Source organism: Diplotaxodon limnothrissa, linkage group LG5 (assembly GCF_057381915.1).
Source record: "Diplotaxodon limnothrissa isolate DT_005_m linkage group LG5, D_limnothrissa_male_GT1.1, whole genome shotgun sequence".
Classification (NCBI taxonomy): Eukaryota; Metazoa; Chordata; class Actinopteri; order Cichliformes; family Cichlidae; genus Diplotaxodon; species Diplotaxodon limnothrissa.
This window is the reverse complement of record NC_140600.1, coordinates 25,779,466-25,799,249: the sequence shown is the minus strand read 5'-3', so window position 1 is coordinate 25,799,249 and position 19,784 is coordinate 25,779,466. Positions and strand designations below refer to the sequence as shown.

General features: G+C 38.0%; 2 protein-coding genes and 1 pseudogene across 4 annotated transcripts; all 3 read left to right on the top strand.

The window, feature by feature from the left end:
- The first annotated feature begins 3,100 nt into the window (after window positions 1-3,100).
- Window positions 3,101-4,813, top strand: LOC146632439 (glutathione peroxidase 2-like; annotated as a pseudogene). The gene is made up of 2 exons (XR_014906213.1): window positions 3,101-3,414; window positions 4,158-4,813. The product of XR_014906213.1 is annotated as a glutathione peroxidase 2-like (transcript).
- A 990-nt stretch (window positions 4,814-5,803) lies between these two features.
- Window positions 5,804-7,329, top strand: brk1 (BRICK1 subunit of SCAR/WAVE actin nucleating complex). The gene is made up of 3 exons (XM_085354379.1): window positions 5,804-5,956; window positions 6,409-6,491; window positions 6,590-7,329. Exons 1-3 carry the CDS (start codon window positions 5,839-5,841, stop codon window positions 6,614-6,616), a joined length of 228 nt encoding a protein of 75 aa, XP_085210505.1. The 5' UTR covers window positions 5,804-5,838; the 3' UTR covers window positions 6,617-7,329.
- A 924-nt stretch (window positions 7,330-8,253) lies between these two features.
- rbm5 (RNA binding motif protein 5) lies at window positions 8,254-18,583 on the top strand. Of its 2 annotated transcripts, none has more exons than XM_085353343.1 (25): window positions 8,254-8,383; window positions 8,631-8,678; window positions 9,846-10,026; window positions 10,120-10,278; window positions 10,418-10,487; window positions 10,908-10,981; window positions 11,722-11,805; window positions 12,077-12,137; window positions 12,475-12,540; window positions 12,646-12,806; window positions 12,896-12,993; window positions 13,490-13,577; window positions 13,650-13,718; window positions 13,945-14,011; window positions 14,493-14,593; window positions 14,724-14,859; window positions 15,254-15,345; window positions 15,500-15,685; window positions 15,796-15,936; window positions 16,027-16,110; window positions 16,252-16,437; window positions 16,527-16,601; window positions 16,730-16,830; window positions 16,949-17,078; window positions 17,171-18,583. In XM_085353343.1, exons 2-25 carry the CDS (start codon window positions 8,662-8,664, stop codon window positions 17,294-17,296), a joined length of 2,553 nt encoding a protein of 850 aa, XP_085209469.1. In that variant the 5' UTR covers window positions 8,254-8,383; window positions 8,631-8,661; the 3' UTR covers window positions 17,297-18,583. The 2 variants fall into 2 exon arrangements, with proteins under 2 accessions (XP_085209469.1, XP_085209468.1); XM_085353342.1 differs by having other exon boundaries at window positions 14,703-14,859; window positions 17,171-18,582.
- Window positions 18,584-19,784: the final 1,201 nt, after the last annotated feature.

Here is a 19,784-nt window from a genome sequence, read left to right as displayed (position 1 = left end):
AGGTAAAAGTGAGAAAAACGAGAGAACAGAGGATGAGATTAGCCATGCTGACACTTATCCTCTCTCAGCTGCACTTTTGAAAATCCTTCCCACAGCAAATATCAGTGGACAGTGTCTTACTATTCAGACACAAAGTACCAGTCCTCCTATCTGAGAGCACTCTCTGGAGCTCCTGATGCAGGGACTGAATGACATCCTGAGGCCTGGACGCTAATGAGCTGAGATCATTACGCCAATTATTTTAGCTTAGATCAGGACTTGGCTGTGACTGTGCAGAGGAAGTAGGACCCACTGCTAGCCTAATTGATGGCTTGGGGAAAAGAGGATGAGCAAAACAAAAGGAGTTTGAACCGGAGATGGGAAAAGTTCATTGCTAAACTCTAGTTAAATTCCATCAGGTTGGTGTGCATGAAGCTATGATAGGGTTTATGCACTTAAAGTCAGTAAGGTTCAGTTAGCTCCATAAACAATCAACATAACTAAATTTCAGACACAGAGAATTACACAAATGTTGCAGGTTGCTCTAAATTGGCTGTAGGTGTGAATGTGAGCATGAGTAGTTTTCATTCTTTACGTGATGAACTGTTGACCCGCATTTCAAATATTAGTTCTCTCAGCCCTTTGTTTTGCGCTAATGTTACCAGAACCTCCCAACTCCCAGCACTGTAGCAGTGCAATAACTTCTGACTAACCATTTCAAGGTGCTACTCCTTGTTACACTGTTTTGGTAGAGCCCAGTACAAACACAGCTCAGCTGGACTTGCTTTGAAATGTGGGAAAAAGATTTCGGAGACCCAAGAGAGGGTGCAGTATTAAGTATCATGAAAACAGATCCAGCAGAAATTATTTCCTGCTGTTTATAGGATATTTGAGGAAAGATGAGTTCACAAAGGGATCAACTGGGAACATACACAGACATCTCACTAAGAGCCAAATGACTGATTGTGCTGTTAGAAGCACTTGAGTGACAATAAAGCAGATAGCTACAGCTTCAGTAACAGTTCTATAGGTTTAGTAGTCTGACCTTTGATTGAAGTTGGTCGTGCTGGCTCACAGAACATCTGATGTAGTGTGCACATTTAAAAAGGGGCTCCAGAAGGACATTAATCTGACATCAGTGATGACTTGGCAGGTTTAATGGATAGAGGGCTAGGTGGATGAGTGGATGAACTGATGCATATTTTTTTCTTAAGATCAAAAATAAGAATAAATAATTACAATTAAAGATAGAACCAAATCACATTACTATCAAGCTACTGAAATAATTAAATAAATTAGGATAATATCAATTTCCGCCATCCTAGTATTTCCATTTTCCTTACAGGCAGCAACAGAAGGCTAAGATTCTTTGTTCTCGTCTCAGTGGTAAGGAAGTTTTTTTCTTTTTCTTTTTTTTTTTAAGGCTAAACAGGCCTTCTAAAGCACCTCATTTTATTGAAGACTCCGCGAAGTCTCAACTCCCTTCAGATAGACTAGAGCAACGATTTTGTCACGTTTATTTTTCTAACATTACTTTTAGCTAATTAATTCATTTTAGTGTTTTCATTTGTCCTTTATTCATTGAACTTTTCCCTTGATGAATAGTAGAAATACTACAAACCCTACATTTAGCTCTGTTTTCAGACTGTATCAAGTCAGCTATCCAGTAATGCACTTGGATTACATTCCATGACATCTGAATCCACAAAGCACACCACACCCTGACCAGATGTGCCATGACAATGCTCAAGGGAAAACACAAAAATCAGTCAGTCCCAAGAGTCTTGCAAAGCGTTGGGCAGCTAAAAAACACAGAATATGTCTACAGGATAAGTAGACATGGCTATGTGTTGTTGAAGTAACAATGTAGCTGGATTAATATGATAAATCTCATCATAAGTTGTCTACTTATACCTGGTGAAAAGTAGGGTACTCGTCGTCTAATGCCATTTTAAGAGAATGGCAACATCGCCATCTAGCGGTCAACTGCACAGCCTTGTTTAGATTTTTTTAAAACATATACCTGATTTTTAGGTTAATATCTTTTAAAATATTAACAAAATAATAATAATAATAATTTAGACATTACAGAAAACAGACTTTATATTATTGCTAATAGATATGCTATACTAAAAAATTGTGTCTACCAGATGTTTGACCTTTTATTTAATTATTATTTACCTTAGTACTGTCAATATAAAACACTCCAAAAAGTGGAAGCTGTGATCCAGTCCTTTTCGAATCCCCAAAAAGCTCGACGAGGTCCTCGTATGAACTTGCAGGCGGGTGTAATCTTTCTTTCTTGTTGGCTGATGGCCAGTTATCACAGTAACTTCTGAGCAGATTCCCGAATACAAGATGTAACGGATAGCAGGATATCAGGATACTGACCACACACACATTCATATAGTCTGACATGATTGTTTACCCACAGGGGGAGCCATAAGTGAACACAGCTATGGCTCTTATTTTTAAAAAAGCCACCATGTTTAACAGCATGGTTTGTGTGTTTTCCACTTCTCCAGTCATTAGTTCTCAAGTCATTTCACTAAGCAATAAATAAATTCACTTCCTGTGACTTCCTGGAAAGTACCATTCATGCACACAAAAAGGGGGGATTGTTGTAAACAAACTGTAAATCTCTTAAGACATACCGATGTGAAATACGTTTTGCTAACAGAGTTTCTGCAGTTTCGGTTGTGTAGGTTTGTGTACGTGTCCAATATCAAAATTGGCAGTGGTCATTTAATAAATATTTGCTAAGTAAAAACTATTATGTCATTTTTCTTTACTTATTTTGATTGGAGATTTAGACGTCAGTGACTTCCTCAAGTGGTTAGAAACAATGATAATTACCATACTGGATTACCACATTTGTTAAATTCTTGTGCAACTTTATCTTTATAGATCAGTATCTATAAAGAAATACATTTAAAACAAATAGAGAGAGATTTCGATAGCAGGTGAAAATTAAATGCTTTACGTCTTTCTGCAAAACGATAATAAAATAATACTACTAATAATAATAATACAAATAATAATAATAATAATTTGCATTTGCACTGAGGGGTGTTGTTAGATAAGCTACTTGTCCCGCCCTAAGAATAAAAGCGAGGGCTGGACTTGGAGCACATTTGAAACGTGATAAGGAAAAGGTTTTTAATCCGAGTTCACGGTTTCAGAAATCTAAATCATCTGGATTTTTTAACAATGGCTGGCCATTTGAAAAGGTTTTACGACCTGACAGCTAAGCTGTTGTCTGGAGAAACTCTCCGTTTCTCTGCACTAAAGGACAAAGTTGTACTTATTGAAAATGTGGCGTCTCTCTGAGGAACGACAACCAGGGACTACACTCAAATGAACGAGCTTCATTCTCGCTACTCCGCCGAAGGTCTCGTTATTTTGGGTGTACCCTGCAATCAGTTTGGACATCAGGTACAAAGCGTGTTTGTTTTTTACTTGAGAGAGAGAGAGTAATGTTTATGAGGTGACCGAAACTCCGGACTAGCCAAATCCAGGCCTAGCTTCCTTATTCTTGACATGTGAGAAATATGACCTAAGAGCCGTCCGTATTTTAGTAACACAAGTTTACAGACATGCGTGTGTGTTATCAGTCTGAAATGAAACAGTTTTAACTTTAGGAATCTTTTACTTCAACTAAAGTGGGCCGTAAGTGTTCAAATACATGTGAAGTGTCATATTTTAAAAAAAGTAATATATTACATGAAGTGTCTTATTAAAAGTATTCTGATTGTTACTAAAATATTAGCAAATTATCAGTGTCAAAGCAACATTTTAGCTTGCATATTTATAATATTTATAAGCTCCTGGTATTGATTTTTATATATAATACAGCGCATTATTTTCTAATATCCTAAATTTTCAAAGGTGTTCTATGGTAAATATGAATCTGTCCAAATACCATATCTGTCGGATACATTTATCAGGTTCATAAGCACGATTATTTACTGCTAAAATGTCATGAACCAGAAAAATACAATACAAAGTATAAATTAGCGAATAAATCTCAAATACAAATACACCTGCCTCTATAGTGCACCTAAGTACTCTAGAGGAAATGTAGGTTACACTACAATTCCTCTTATTTAGCTTGTTTAATTGAAACCCCACTTTAATGTCTACATCTATCTAACAGTGCTTGTGTTTTGGTGCAACAGGAGAACTGCAAGAACGATGAAATCCTAAGATCTCTGAAGTATGTCCGTCCAGGGAATGGCTTTGAACCAAAGTTCCAGGTCCTCGAGAAGGTGGATGTGAACGGAAAGGATGCCCACCCCTTGTTTGTCTATCTGAAGGAAAAACTTCCATTCCCCTGCGATGATGCCCTGGGTCTCATGAATGATCCAAAGTACATCATTTGGAGTCCAGTGTGTAGGAATGACGTATCCTGGAACTTTGAGAAGTTCCTGGTTGGTCCTGATGGGGAACCCTACAAGCGCTACAGCAGAAATTTCCTGACAAGTGACATCAAGGCAGATATTAAAGAGCTACTTAAGAGACTCAAATAAAGTGTGCTGGGAAATTTTATGGGTGATTTAAAACATAACAGTTCAGAAAGATCAGTCAGCACATACACATATTAGGATAATTTGTCATGCTTTCAGATCTCAAGTTCCAAAAATGTTGTAGCAGGCCTGGGTTTGTTTGTGATATTTTAAATGACATCCACTACTGGATTGTTCAGCCTTTTAACTCAATGACGACACTCCTTTAAATGTTTTTGTGGAGGGGTTTCTGATAAAAATGTAAAAGTTTGACGACCATTGTGAATGTCTTTAATAAGATCGCAAATATTTTCACTTCCTTGACTTAAAAGAAGAAATAAATGTTATTATAATACTTGTGTTGTGCTCATTTCTTATTTGCAATGGTAATGGACAGGTAGATGGTTTACATCAGGCAGGAGTCTTTGTGGACTGCGATGTTCAGATGAGGCATTGTGCTCTGTAGTGACAGTAGGGAGCAGGGAGAGGTATGCGCTTGAGAGAAGAGGAATAAAAGTAGAAGCAAGACAGAATGAGATGAAAACAGGTGTAAGACTGAAGATGCAATGAGAGGTAGTGAAGGTGGATGAGTTTTAATACCTGGGTTCAACCATCCAAAACTATGGACAGTGCACGAGAGAGGTGAAGAAGAGAGTGCAAGCAGGGTGGAGTGAGTAGAGATGAATGTCAGGGATGAATTGTGACCAAAAAATAGCAACAAAAGTGAAAGGAAAGTTCTCACTACAAGACAGTATTGAGACCTAGTATAGTTTGGACATGGTGGAACTCCAAAAACAAAAGGAGGCTGAGCTGAAGGTGGCAGACTTGAAGATGCTAAGATTTTCATTGGGAGTGATGAGCTGGATTAGAAATAAGTACCATCATAGGAACAGCTCAGTTTCAGCAGTTTAGAGGAAACGTTAGAAAAGCAACTCTGAGGTGCTATTGACATGTTCAGAGGACACATAGTGGATATATCAAACAAATGATGTTGAATATGAAACTGCCAGGCAGGAGGAGAAGATGAAATCCTCAGAGGAGCTTCACGGATGAAGCGAAGGAGGACATACAAAGGGTTGGTGTGACAGAAAAGGATGTTAGGGATAGAGTGAGATGGAAGTAGGTGACCCGCTGTGGCGACCCCTAAAGGTAGCAACCGAAAGAAAAATTGTGTTGTGCTCATTTCTATAAAATACACACAAATATCCTTCAGAAATGTATGCAGGAAACTTAGGAAATTTCGGTAAATAGAATCTTCATGGTGGAAAAAAGTGTTGTATAATATTTTCACATCGACGCAACACTTTCCGGTACTTCCTGGGTGAAAGCAGAGGGATACTGCAACTCGTCCAACATGGCTGGCCAGGAAGATCCAGTGCAAAGAGAGATTCACCAAGACTGGGCGAATCGAGAGTACATAGAAGTAATTACGAGCAGCATCAAGAAGATCGCCGACTTTCTTAACTCGTTTGGTAAGCTTTTAACAAACTAGCTGAAGTTAGCTAGTTCAGCCAGCTGTTAGCATTGATGTTGATGTTTTCAATGGCCACTCCCAGCTAGCAGTTAGCGAGGCTGTTAGCTGTTAGCTTGTTTTTGTTTTGGAGGAGGATTGTGACATTTTGAAGAGGAATCGGCTTACATTTTGCTCCAACTAGCTGTCCTTTAAGAGTCGGTCGTATTAATGAATTTATTAATATACCAGATGCGACAGACGATAGGAAAGCATTAGCAGGCTGCCGTAACCGCTAATGCTAGTGTTGTCGGGCAATATGTATGCGGATGTGCCCTTTAAACCTTTTTAACCCAAAATGACGGTGTGCATCTTTGTTAAGCAGCTATTGAAAAATTGATGACAATGTCATGCTTCGTCGTGGTAACCTCTAAACGTTCTAGTTTGTTTGTTTGTTTTTTAATTCTCCATCAGACATGTCGTGTCGATCTCGTTTGGCCACACTCAACGAGAAGCTGACAGCGCTGGAGAGGAGGATTGAATACATTGAGGCAAGGGTAAGTTAACTGGATGTAAAGTGCCTTTATTTCTTTGTTTGACTTTGTCTTTTTGTCAAGTAACCATACCCGTTACATAAACATGTCTCTTATTGTAGGTGACAAAAGGAGAAACCCTGACCTAGAAGTGGCCATTGAAACTCATAACACCCCCAACCTACCTGCCATCTCTCACCCTGAAGTTTTGGACTAAGTGTGATGGACTCCACCTCCTATTTTTGGACGATGTGGACCTTTTTTTTTTCTTTTTTTAAAAAAATATATTATATGGCTGGATTTTGTGTTATTTTATCTCATGGTGCATTTGTACAGAAGATGTGTGTCTAACTTGGCTACCATTGATTCAAGCATCATTATATTCTATTACAAAACAAAACTAAGCTCCACTAGTATTGGTTTAAAATAAGTCTGGAGCACAATTATGATTTATAAATTTTGTATCACTGCAGTTTGACCATCTGTGTTGTGTACAGTGTCACTTCCAAATGAAAGCTGTATCAAAAGAGGAACATTTGCCTGTGCCAAGATGAACTATTATTGTGTACCTACATTTAATAAGGGCCTCCTTGTACAGCAAAGTGTTTGGTGATGTTTCTGAATTTAACTACTGTAATAAATTACCTTAAATAACATTGTAGCTGAACTTAACTTTTTTTCAACAGTTATGTTGCTATGTTGAAGATGGGTCTAGTTATGACTATTATGTAATCGGACAGACACACAATGTTTATACAAACTTGTAGTGTATATAGACTAGAGCTTGACATGAAACAACATATTAAATGGGTCAGATTGCTATTGTATGCAGGTTTTGGTACAGTTAGAAGAATTCATTGCAATGGCATTAATGTGTAACAAATGTTTTATGAATAATAAATCATACTTGCATAAAGAGTAATGTGCATTCTGGTTGAATTGAATTATTAATAACGTGTGTTAAAAATAAAAAGCGTGGTTATAGCATGACGGTAACTTAATTATGTGTCCAGTAGAACATTAACAATTTTCAATTCCATGAAAAACCTGCAGGGAAATTCTAACAGCAGCGGGATTAAGCGCTTTCAGAACGCATCCATATACTGCTATTACGAAAATGTAACGAAAACAGCCAATGAAATGGCGGAAATCTGCGAGATGTGATAATTTTGTCCTGGGTTTTCCCTCACAGGCAGCACTACGCTATATCCCTTTGTTGTCCGTCCAGGCTTTTCTACCCAACTGAGCACTCACTAAACCACCAAACGTTTTAAGAAAATAAAAGTAGCAACGCACATTTACTGTGAGAGGATACACAATTTATGGAGAAGACAAACTCCACAAAGAAGGACTTTAGAAACCCAGGACTTTCTTATTATGAGACAAGAGTTCTAACAACAGTGCCATCATGCTGCTTCATCCTAGCTTGTATAGGTTAATTTATCTTATCCACCATTTTTCCACTCAAACGTTTAAACCTTAATTAGATACTACTTTAAAGTCTTCTTTGCCAATGATTTGTTAATTTCAAGAAAACGAAAAAAACTAACCATGCTCTATATTTAAATACCAATAAACGTATATATACGCTTTGTTGCGGTTTTATGTTTTGTTTTGTTTGTTATGATAATTATAACAACATGTAACCCCAGTAAGTCTTAACAACTAACTACGGAAGAGTGAGGAAAACAACCAGGCTGAGAGACCACTCCATGCCTGTAAGGCAAACTCGGGGCTGACTTTTCCATTACCCATAATGCACCGGGTAACACCAATGCATCTTGGGATAAAGAAGGTGCCATCGCAGATAAGTCTTTGGACGTGAGATGAATTTTCTTCTCCGCAATTTTTCTATTACCGTTTTGAAAAAATAATAGTGCGGGTGAAAAAAAAACCCATCATAAAAGCTTACACTGGTAAGTTGCTTCACGGTCAGAGTTGAAACTAAAGCTTTCGCGGTCTCTTGTTAGCACCGTTGATTTTGGCTTAAGAGACGTCCGTTTGATGACGTCTAGCTCCATATTATGGAATGAAGAAAAAGGAGGGCTTTGGTTTTTGTTTCTCTCACGCCAAACGAGTTCACTCGACTACACGGGGAATTGTTATGTGTAAACGAGTAAAACCGCTACGTATATTTTTAACGTTTTTATTTCTGTTTTCTAGAGGTCGTGTGAGTGCGGAAGCTGTAAGAAATATGGGGGCTGACAAAAGGTGAGTAGCAACGTTAAATGCCAGTTCAGCTCACCATGGTAGGTGTGGCTTATCATAGTGGGAATCCTGTGTTTTTCCCGTTTCTGATACATGTTCCGAGTTTCGGGGATATGTTTAAACTAAAAGAAAGAACGAAAGCAAGGGAGATGTTTCTTTTGTTTTCACATTGTCTTTGGGGCTTAACCAAATAATATTCAAAAGTTGTGTTTAAACTGAAATGGCAGACAAAAGTAGCGGTGATTTCTACCAGCTTTTCCAGATATGTAAACCCTTACATGGAATTTATTTTTAAACCAAAAAATAAAAAAAAGGCAAAATTTGTTTTCGTTAATACTACAGGTAAACAGTTTTATTGCCATCAAATTCTCTCGTAAAACGTGTTACGTAATTCGAATAAAAAGTTAGGACAATACAAGAATGTAAAAGTGATTATCTGCCAATGAGTGATTGCCAGTGTTGTTGTTTTGGGGGGTTGTTTTTGTTGTTGTGGATTTTTTTTTTTATATGAGTAACATTTCTTGCCTATATTGGTGTATTGTACGTGCTTTTTTTCTACATTGCAATCAATTAAGTCACTTTCAGCCACTTTAAAGTATCTTTAAAGAACTGATATGTTACATTTGTTGCAATTTCTGGTGCCCTCTCCGGCAGACATATTCCTGTCAGAAGGTAGAAGCTACAATCTTTCCTTTAAAACAAAAAAAAAAATACAGCTTAAAAGAAAAAAAACATGTCACAGCGATTGAAAATCTGACATTTTTCATGCACATGAATAAAGGATTTATACATTTCACCTGGCCAAAAACTGTTTCAATCAGGTCACAAGAATCGTTTTTCCAGTGCAAAAAAACGTCATCATTCACGTTAGAGGTGTTTCAGATATGTTTGACAGACTATCGGCCAACAAGTCACTTACAGCAGTTTGAATTCCAGCAGTTTTTTGGTTTTTTGGCATGACAGTGTTAAGATTAACTGAGATTGACAATGGAGTATGACAATGCATTGTTCAAGGCTGGAGTCATGATAAAACTAAAATGGTAACAAAGTGATTGAAATGTTATACATGTTGAACACTAAGGTGTGCTAAGTTGGTTTGTTTATTGCAGTATTAGTTGTGCTCCTGTTTGACTTATTTATTTATTTTTTTTGTAATGTCCTTCTGAATAGGATTAGTCGAACAGAACGTAGCGGTAGATATGGTTCTGACCAGTGCCGTGATGAGTCTGAGTGGCGCGACAGACGTGAGCGAGACCAAGAACGTGGTGAACACAACATGCGCCGCTGGGGTGACGAGAGACGTGGTGATCGTTATGAAGGAGATCGCAGAGGATCACGAGAAAGCCCAGAGGTGCTTGTCCTAATAGCACTTGGGTTTAAATACTGCATTTGAAAAAACAATTGTCCAATGACACTTAGCAGCTGTTGTTGTTTTGTGTTAAAGCAAAGGGAGAGGAAGCGTCGTAACAGTGATAGATCAGAAGATGGTTATCACTCAGATGGTGACTACCAAGAGCAGGACTATCGAAGGGAACCAGGGGACGAGAAGAAGAGCAAGACCATCATGCTGGGGGGTCTGTCTCCTCATGTCACTGAGGATGATGTAAGTATTCAGTTGCACTGGTCGTGTGCACCCTTTTGTTCCTTTTCTTTGTTTTTATTGTGCAAGTACCTTTCTAAATGTATTAATGAATGAATGATTGAATTATGATGTTAAGCAGCCTCTGCATGTTGTTATTTAGATTCGTTTTGCCATTGACCAACTTGAGGGACCCCAGCCAGTGGATGTCAGGCTGATGAAAAAGAGAACAGGTGAGAACCAGTCATGTGACGGACTCCGAGCTTCCCCAAGTCTTTGACCATAGAGCCAATCTGCTTCCATTCAGACCCATTTTCCCATAGAAGTTAGGAGATGACTATATCAAAGTACTTGAAAAGGTTGTAAGAATATTGATTCAAGGCTTATCTTGTACACTGTGGAGCAATTTAAGGTAAGTAAGAGCAGCATTGATTGCTATGAGTAAGTCAGCTGGCAGACTCATGTTGATGTTGAGTGTGGTTCAAACAGTTGTATTCTGCAGGATTACTTGCTATGGTAAAACTCCTAAGGAGTGGGCTATTGTGTACCAATCTGGCCCTGGGTCGGGAAGCAGTTTGTGGAAGAGTTTGAATAATATGCCCTTGGACTCTTAACTAACACGCCTCCCGTCTATATTTGAATGCTGTCTCTAGGTATAAGCCGTGGTTTCGCCTTCGTGGACTTTTATCACTTGCAAGATGCTACACGATGGATGGAGACCAATCAGGTTGCTTCACAATCGCCAAGTCTAGTTTTAATCTTGGGGATCTTGAAAAATAACCCAAAAGGCAACCAGAATGTATTGAATACGTAGTGTGGAAACTGTATAGAGAAAAAAAAACTGGAAAAAACAAACTGAATACAATAGAGCAAATATAGAGATGATTATATTATTATTTACAATGTCATATTTTAATATATTTTTATAGTTAATTGTACTGGGTAATAAGCTTCAAGAAAAATTTCTGGTTTTGTTAAGTGATCTCTTTAAAAATCTGCATTTAGATTTGATGAACACACCATCTTTGCCTTGCAGATCATGGCTATATTAGTTATTTTCAGATTTCAGTGTAACCCCATTCTTTTTTCTTTTTTTTTCTTTGCAAGCTTACCCCAAATACTGGGAATTGTTATTTTTGTATTTTCTTAATCTTTTTAACAGAGTTTTCTTCTGTTTTGTTTTTTGAGAAGCCCATACATTTTTTTTCTTTGGAAAGCAGTCAGGAAAGTCTGTTAGGGTCACATTGTACACTTTGCTCCAGCTCAGCCTGGGCACTCGGGTCCCAAACACCAAAAGAACCCTCTTTACATCATGCTCACATACACGTCATGTGCCTGTCTGTAACTCAAAGGCTATCTGTTGGGGGTCCCTCTCCCCCGTCCCCTCTCCCTTCCAAAACTGCTTGCTCTTTTGATGAGACGAGTTCCCTCCATGAACACTTGGATGATTTTGTTCTCCTCTTTCAGAAACGTCTGACCATCCAAGGAAAAACCGTAGACATGCACTACAGTCACCCCAGAAACAAGTATGAAGACTGGCTCTGCAGCACAGTAAGTTAATGTCTCGGTTTCATGGTCTCATTATCCAACATTTTCTTCTAAAGAACACTGCACACACTTGAGATAGGCCTGTAAGCATCAAATTTTGCAATCCTGTCATCTTATTTTGTTGTACACCTACATTTGGATAAGTGGTAAAGGTTAGGTTGTGTCTTAGGTAAGTATGGTATGCAGTACCAATATAGTTGCCTGTTCTCTGAGGCAGCACTGTTCAGGGCTTTAGTAGGTGTATAATCAAAATGATGTGAACGGTTACTTGCAGTGTGGCCTGTACAATTTCCGGAGGAGGCTGAAGTGCTTCAGGTGTGGAGCAGCCAAAGCTGGTAAGTAGTTAAATCAACAAGAGGCCACTGACTGCAGACATCTGAGCAGCCTGAGTCCACAGGGCTGGGATGCAACACCAAGTTTGTTTCTGTAGCTGTGAGATGATGTGGATTTTTAAGGAATGTCACTCTGTCTAGTAAGGTGTATCAGTGCTAATTGGCCTGAATAATATAAAAGAAAACGTGAAACACAACAGACAGTGTAGTTCATGAAATGGGCACATAGTGTCAACACTATCTTTTAAAGAGATTTTTTTTTTTTTTTTTTTTTTTTTGCAGTCTCTCACTTCTGGAGGTTGTGTTAATGCACTTCTTACTTCTGTCTTTCTCTCAACAGAAAGTGAAGCGACCAATAACACTGGAGTTCCTGAAACTCAACCCAGCGGAGATTTCTATGGCGATAGTAAGAGTTTCTTCATTACTGAAGCAGTTTCATTTGCTTAGTTTCGAAGCAAAATATCTCTATTTATAGTATTCTTTCCCTAAATATCATCTTTTGTCCCATCAGCAATCATCCTTAGAAATATTGCTCCTATGACCACAGTGGAAGCCATCATGACTGCCCTGGCACCATATGCCAATCTATCATCCAACAACATTCGTCTTATTAAGGACAAGCAAACGGGCCAGAACAGAGGCTTTGCCTTTGTGCAGCTGTCTTCACCTCTGGTAATTCTTTAATATGTACAGATGGAAAAAGCTTTCCCTTTGAAAAAAGTTTTGTATATAACTTAACATATTATCAATCATTTTAACAGGAAGCATCTCAGCTGCTAACAATCCTTCAAGGACTGCAGCCTCCCTTAAAACTAGATGGAAAAACAATTGGGGTGGATTATGCCAAGAGTGCTAGAAAGTAAGTAGTCCTCACTTGTTTTGTTTTTTCTTTTTTAAATGCAGGAATGGCCTCAGTATGGCTTTTTCTGGGATGCTTTCTAAATAACTGGTGTCACTAAAGAAACGTTAGCCATAAAGGTCGATGTAGCAAATGCGACAAAGCCCCATCTGCTCGCATAATTGTTGACATGATTTTGGTCTTACATATTCAAGTTTGCATTCCCTCGAGTTGTTTTAGCAACTCAAGACTGTCATAAAAAGATTTCACCACATTGGAAGACTTTACTAGAGAGTTGAAAGTGATGATTAGAGGTCTAGTTTGTGCCACCACAAGTTGCTGTGGTTAAAAGCAGCGAGGCTCTGTGGTTTAACTCCATCTATGCTCTTAACCCTTTAAATGTTAGCCTTAGGCCAACCTTTTCCTGGTTCCTCAAGTTGCCTGTCTTGATTCACAATATAAAGAAAGATTGAGCTTCACTCAGGTGAATATCATTTTTTTCCCTTTTCTTTTTTAGGGACCTTTTACTCCCTGATGGAAATCGTGTCAGTGCCTTCTCTGTGGCCAGCACAGCTATTGCTGCAGCCCAGTGGTCCTCAAGTCAGGTAGGTCCTTTTTCTGTCTATCACCTTCCATTTTTGATATCACAGAGTCGTAATTGGTGTTTTCCTTTTCAGCCACAGCAGAGCTCAGAGGGAATGTCAGAGTACAGCTACCTACAGGAAGGTTATACTCCCATGTCCCAGGTTAGTAAGAAGAAAATTATGGTTACATTACCAAGACCTAGAAGGTAATTTCCGACTTCTCAGTATCAGTGAGATACAGCTCTGTATCATCATTCAGTGGCAGCTGTGTAACTCTACAGCCATTCAGAGAAAACGTGCGGGTGTATCTAATATAATGACATTATAAATGTACAAACACTGTTTCTTCTTCCTTTTTTTTTTTTTTTTTTTTTTTTTTTTTTCCCAGGATTATCAGACATACTACCAGCAAGGAGCAGCAATCAGCACCTCTCAGGGAAATGGAATTCTAGGAGGTAAAGAACTTCTAAACTCTGTTTAAAATATTGGTTCTGTAGCTAATTGTTCACTGTATCATTTTAACATTTGAAAATTAGTGTCTCCAATTTTTTTTCTTTATGTGGTTGTGATTAGACAAGACTACAAGCTGTTCTAACATTTGTTCACACTGAATTTATAGTTTTATGAGCTTCAGTTAAGCTGATATGTTTAATGTGGTTGTTTCCATCATTTTTGTCTGTATTCTAATAGGCATTTTGGCGTTAACAAGTAGTTAAGATTTTGAATGCGTGCACAGCGGCTGCTTTGCAAGCCACTGTGACCCTTTGCTCGGATTTATGTGTGTGCATCCTCAGAGAAGCGCAACAAATGCTAAGTTACTGTTTCTAGAAAAAAATGCTCAGAGATTTTCTGTAAACTTTGAAAAATATAATAATTGGACTTTGTTTGCATCATGATCTTGAGTTTTGTTTCATTTTTTTGTTTTTGAACTTACAGCTGCCCCGGGTGTAAAGATTGTTCCAACTGCAGTTGGAGTTGTGATATCACAGAACGCACAAGTCTACCAACCCCATATAATTGCACAGCCTGCTGTGCAGGTAATGTACACGGTTGATAATTCTGTAATAAGATAAATTTATAATACTGTGTAAGTTACTGATTCAACAATCTCCAAATAATCTTAAATAAACTGTTTATTGATTGTAGGCATTGCCACTTGCCCAACAGTTGGAGGCAAAACCCCAGGCTGGACACATTTCAGGAATTGAAGCTGCTTCTTTGCCAGCTGCTGCTTTAGCAGCTGCCACTGTTACCACTGCGGGGACATTAACAGCCTCTGAACAGGCGGCGGACACCAACATTGGTATGAGCACATAAGATCCCTTTAAACCAACACTGCTGAACTGTGACGTGCATAGAAACATGACAGTTTTCTCAAGGTCACTGTCATGTGTGTTGAAGTGTTTCTATGTATAGAACCTGGATAGAACTTCAGTCTCCAGCCTGTAGTTTAAAAGAACTGTGTTAATCTGTTATTCCTTAGACCTAACCAAATGTGCGGGGCATGATATCTAAGATTGTTTAATGTTGTACATAATTGCTAATGCTTAATTCTTTAAAGCTTTTCATTTTATTAATTGTGTGTTAGTTAACAGTTAAATCTGGAATGCGTCTTTATTTCTATCCCTGTCTTTTCTAATTTGCCAAGAAAGATTTTTACCACCATTGTTAATGCTGTTGTGTTTGCTAATTCACAGCTGTTCCTGATACATCCACCTATCAATATGATGAGTCTTCTGGCTACTATTACGATCCTCAGACTGGCCTCTACTATGACCCAAATACACAGGTAAGTAGTGCACATCCACCTTGTGTGAGTTGCATGTTTTTCTGTCTGATCTGTGCATTTATAATGTGTAATTGAGCTTCCTTTTTTTTTTCTTTTTTTTTTAAGTTTTTTTTTTTTTTTAAATTAACATGCAAATTGCCGTTTCTACTTTCAGTATTACTACAATTCTCAGACTCAGCAGTTTCTTTACTGGGACAGTGAGAAGCAGACATACGTACCTGCCAGCACAGGCACTGGACAAAATGATGGCAAAACAGGTGGTTCTGCAGCAACAGGCACCAAAGAACAGAAAGAGGGCAAGGAGAAAAAAGAGAAGCCCAAAAGCAAGACAGCTCAGCAGGTGTGTTCAAAGTCCTGCATTAACATTTTTATTATGCCTGAAACAACTTTCACACATTTTCAGTTCACTCGTTTCTTTGTGCACTTTACTATATTTTAAAAATCCTACAGATTGCTAAGGACATGGAACGGTGGGCTAAAAGTCTCAACAAGCAAAAGGAAAACTTCAGAAGTAGCTTTCAGCCTATTAGTCAAGAAGAAAGAAAGGAGGCAGCAGCTGCTGATGCTGGATACACATTGTTTGAAAAGAAGGTATCTCATTAGGCTTCGATACGTAACAAAGTTCTGGGACTGCATGTGTAAAGCTTCTATGTCTTTAATGGTTCCACTTCCCTTTTCCAGCAGGTAAGTCTAGACAGACTCATCCCAGAGATGCTAAGGGCCCCTGAAGAAGAGCCATCCACCACCTCAGTCACCTCTTCAAAGGTGAGTATTTTCTGCATCTCTCATTTTAGTTGGCTATACTTCTGTATGAAGATGATAATGTCAGATTTTGCATGAATTCAAAAATCTGTTACCCTTAGTAATAAGCTAATATTTATGTATGGTTATCCTTGGTGTGGTCAGTGTGGCCTTGTGGCTGCCTACAGTGGAGACAGTGACCCTGAGGAGGGAGGAGCAGAACCTGATGGTGGTGATATAAGCCAGGACAAGCTGACAGACTGGAAAAAATTAGCATGCTTACTGTGTAGGAGACAGTTTCCCAATAAAGAGAGTCTAATCCGACATCAGCAACTCTCAGACCTTCACAAGGTAACAGTACATGTGTCATCTTCAGAACTAACAATGAAAATTTTCCAAAAAAAGGGAGAGAGCTCATTATTCCGTTGGTCTCGTCATAGAAAAACCTGGAAGTTCTTCGCAGATCCAAAATGAGTGAAGCAGAGCTGGAAGAGCTGGAGAGAAAAGAGACTGAGGTGCAGCTAAATATAGAATCACCCACTTACTTCTGAGTCATTCTTTTGTTTTTCAATGTGGATGCATTTAAACATTGTTTTTGTACATTATACTGTGTTTATTTGTTTCTTTTTCTATATTTCTATAGATGAAATATAGGGACAGGGCAGCCGAGAGAAGAGAAAAATATGGCATCCCTGAACCGCCTGTGCCTAAAAAGAAGAAATTTAATCAACCAGCGCCAGCAATGTAAGCAGTCATTTTTGTTTATTTTACTGATTTGTGTGAAATGTCGTTCCTCTAGTGATTTCAGTCTATTTTATCATTAAACTTGGCTTTATTTGATATTCTGCTCTTTTATGTACAGTAACTATGAACAGCCCACTAAAGATGGCCTCAACAGTGACAATATTGGGAACAAGATGTTGCAGGCAATGGGCTGGAAGGAGGGGAAAGGTCTTGGCCGCAACCAGCAGGGCATCACAGCACCAATTGAGGTATTTGTAACAGTTGTGGTGTAATAGTTCATCAGACTCAGTAACTATATACAGCTCTAGAAAGTACTCAACTCTGTGGACTTCCTCCTCAGGCTCAGTTAAGAACAAAGGGAGCTGGACTCGGCACTAAAGGAACCAACTACACCCTCTCTCCTTCAGACACCTACAAAGATGCAGTCCGCAAAGCCATGTTTGCTCGCTTCACTGAGCTGGAATGAGTCATTAGTCTGAAGCAAAAGTGACTTCTTGAAATGGCCTGCCAACAATCTTCTTTTTGGTGTGGAGCTCCACTGTGTCTGCGTCACGAGAAGCTAAAGAGACGTTCCTAACGGTATCAGTCCAGTCTGTGATCCATAAAAACTATACCTCTTACTCTAAACCAGTCAATGAAGAAAAAATCTGTTGTAGGAATAATGACATAGTTAATATAATTTATAAATTGTACATATGCACAGTGAATTTACATTGCTGGTTTTCAGATTTCTTTTATAGTCATTCAATGTTATGACAACTTTTTCTTTAGTCTGAGCATGTTTAAATGATTGTACAGTTTATACAAAATCTGGATTATTTGTACAGAAATAAACTTGTGGCGTTATTTTTCTCTGGTCTTCATTATGTTTGATAACATACGGCAGCTTTTCTTAATGTAAATTCTGAGTGTTTTCAGCAGTTAAATTCAGAAATATTGCAGTGAGATCTATATGTGCACCGCTAATTCCAGAATCTCACTGCTAATAAAATCAGCTGAATATGCAGTGGGAGCACTTGGCTGTAGAGAAGGCACATTTTCACGTGTAGAGAAAAACCTTAGATGACAAAAGCTGCTCTTTTGTCTGATTTTGGTGCTAAATTAAGCATTGCAATCTGAGCAGTGGCTTCCTGTGAAACTTAAAGCTGTTCTCTGTAGTTCGGAATTGTGGAAATAGCAGTAACTGGCCTGTGACAGCAAAAATCTGAAATTACATTTTTCCTTCTTTTGTAGAGGTTTTTTTTTTTTTTTTTTTAAACTTATTCCAAATCATTATTTTGTCAGGGGAAAAATATTGATGTGACAATTCAACCACATGAATTAAATGCAATCGTATTTGCGCACAAACCGATACTGATACAATACCACCTTACTCTGGATATACCCATGGTTCCCTAAAAATGCCACAATGCTTTGTGTTATTTCAGTGTTTCATAATCCTTGATATACCTGGGAAGCTTCATTTTTTTTCTCATTTGAAGAATTTTTCCTGGTTGTCAAAACTGAAATTCAGTGTTCCTTTTTGTTTGGACAATATGAAATAAAATTCTCCAAGTCAAATATAGTAAAATAAAAAATCCTTTTTCAGTCTGTGTTGACGCAGATGCAAGTGCTGTCTCTACTGGCTGTTCTTTTGACACACTTATTGTCCCTTTTTAATTGTTTATTATATAGTAAATCCATTGTAGTCTTTCCGTATGTTACATGTAAATAAAACTTTGACAAAACACTTTATTGATTTTTATTATCAAATTGTTTTTTATAAACAGTTGATTGTCAGTTGTAATTCCACCTGATCCCACTGCTGCACTCTGGTGATATTTTGTACGCAGGCAAAAGAAGTCCAAGGTCAAAACCTTGAAAGTTGTGTTTTGTGGTTTATTTATCCAGTTTGGCAAGGAATAAACAAAGATAGAAAATTGCCCTGCAGTTCTTCCTGGCTGATTTACAAAGGCAAACAACAAAAACAAAACACAAAATTATGCAGTCATTAACCTGCAAATAAACCTTGTAAATAACCAAAAAATATAAAGTAAACCAAGAACAAATTTTAAAATAAAAAAAGAATAAATTACTCCAACGCATCTTAAAACAGAAAAAAAAACCTTGAAAGTGATATTAATTCTTCACATAAAGAGTTGGTCATGTGGATGCTAGCAGTTTGTATGAAACACGATATATCTCTCAGATTGTTTCATGACTCTCATCATCTTTCATCCTTTGATGTTTTCACTTCTTAGGAAGAAATGTCCTGAACCTCAAGCTCACTTCTTTTAGACACATATATTGTAAGAAAGAGTACAAATTGATTACATATCTCACCTTTGTTCTGTGCTGTGTAAAGTGTTTCACCACTTCCTAAAGCCACGCCTAGAAAACCAGCTGGGAAATAGTAGAAGAAATCAAGCGCAGGACGTACGTCAGCAAGAATGTAGTGTTGTTTTCTTTAGCTCCTCTTATGTAATACCATTATGTTCCAGTCACAGAACTTGTAGTCTCTTTTTTACATTTTTGATGACACTTTTAAAACAAACAACCAGCACATGATTTTTTTAATGAACTGAAAACTGAACAGACTTGAAAAAATTGTAGAAATTGAGTGGAGATGTGTACTTTGCATGTTTTTGTATTGGCATTTAAAGACTTTTTAAGAGATGCCTATCTCTGTGGGACAATAATTATAGAAATACGTGAGAGACACAAAGTGCTGCTTTTCTCTTTGTCTTTTTAGTCAACTACTGCAAGTTGTTTAGCTAAAAATGTTCCAGCTGATCAGTCTGTTGAAATGTTTTGTACTTTTCATGTAAACATTACTTTAAGCAGATTATCTGAAGCAAGCATCAAATCAAGACATGCCACCTTTCCTCTCCTAAGCACAACCACAATGAATGAGTGATCTGTTAGCCAGCTTGTGCTAAAAAAAAAAAAAAGGTATTGTCTAATGAAGTTGTATG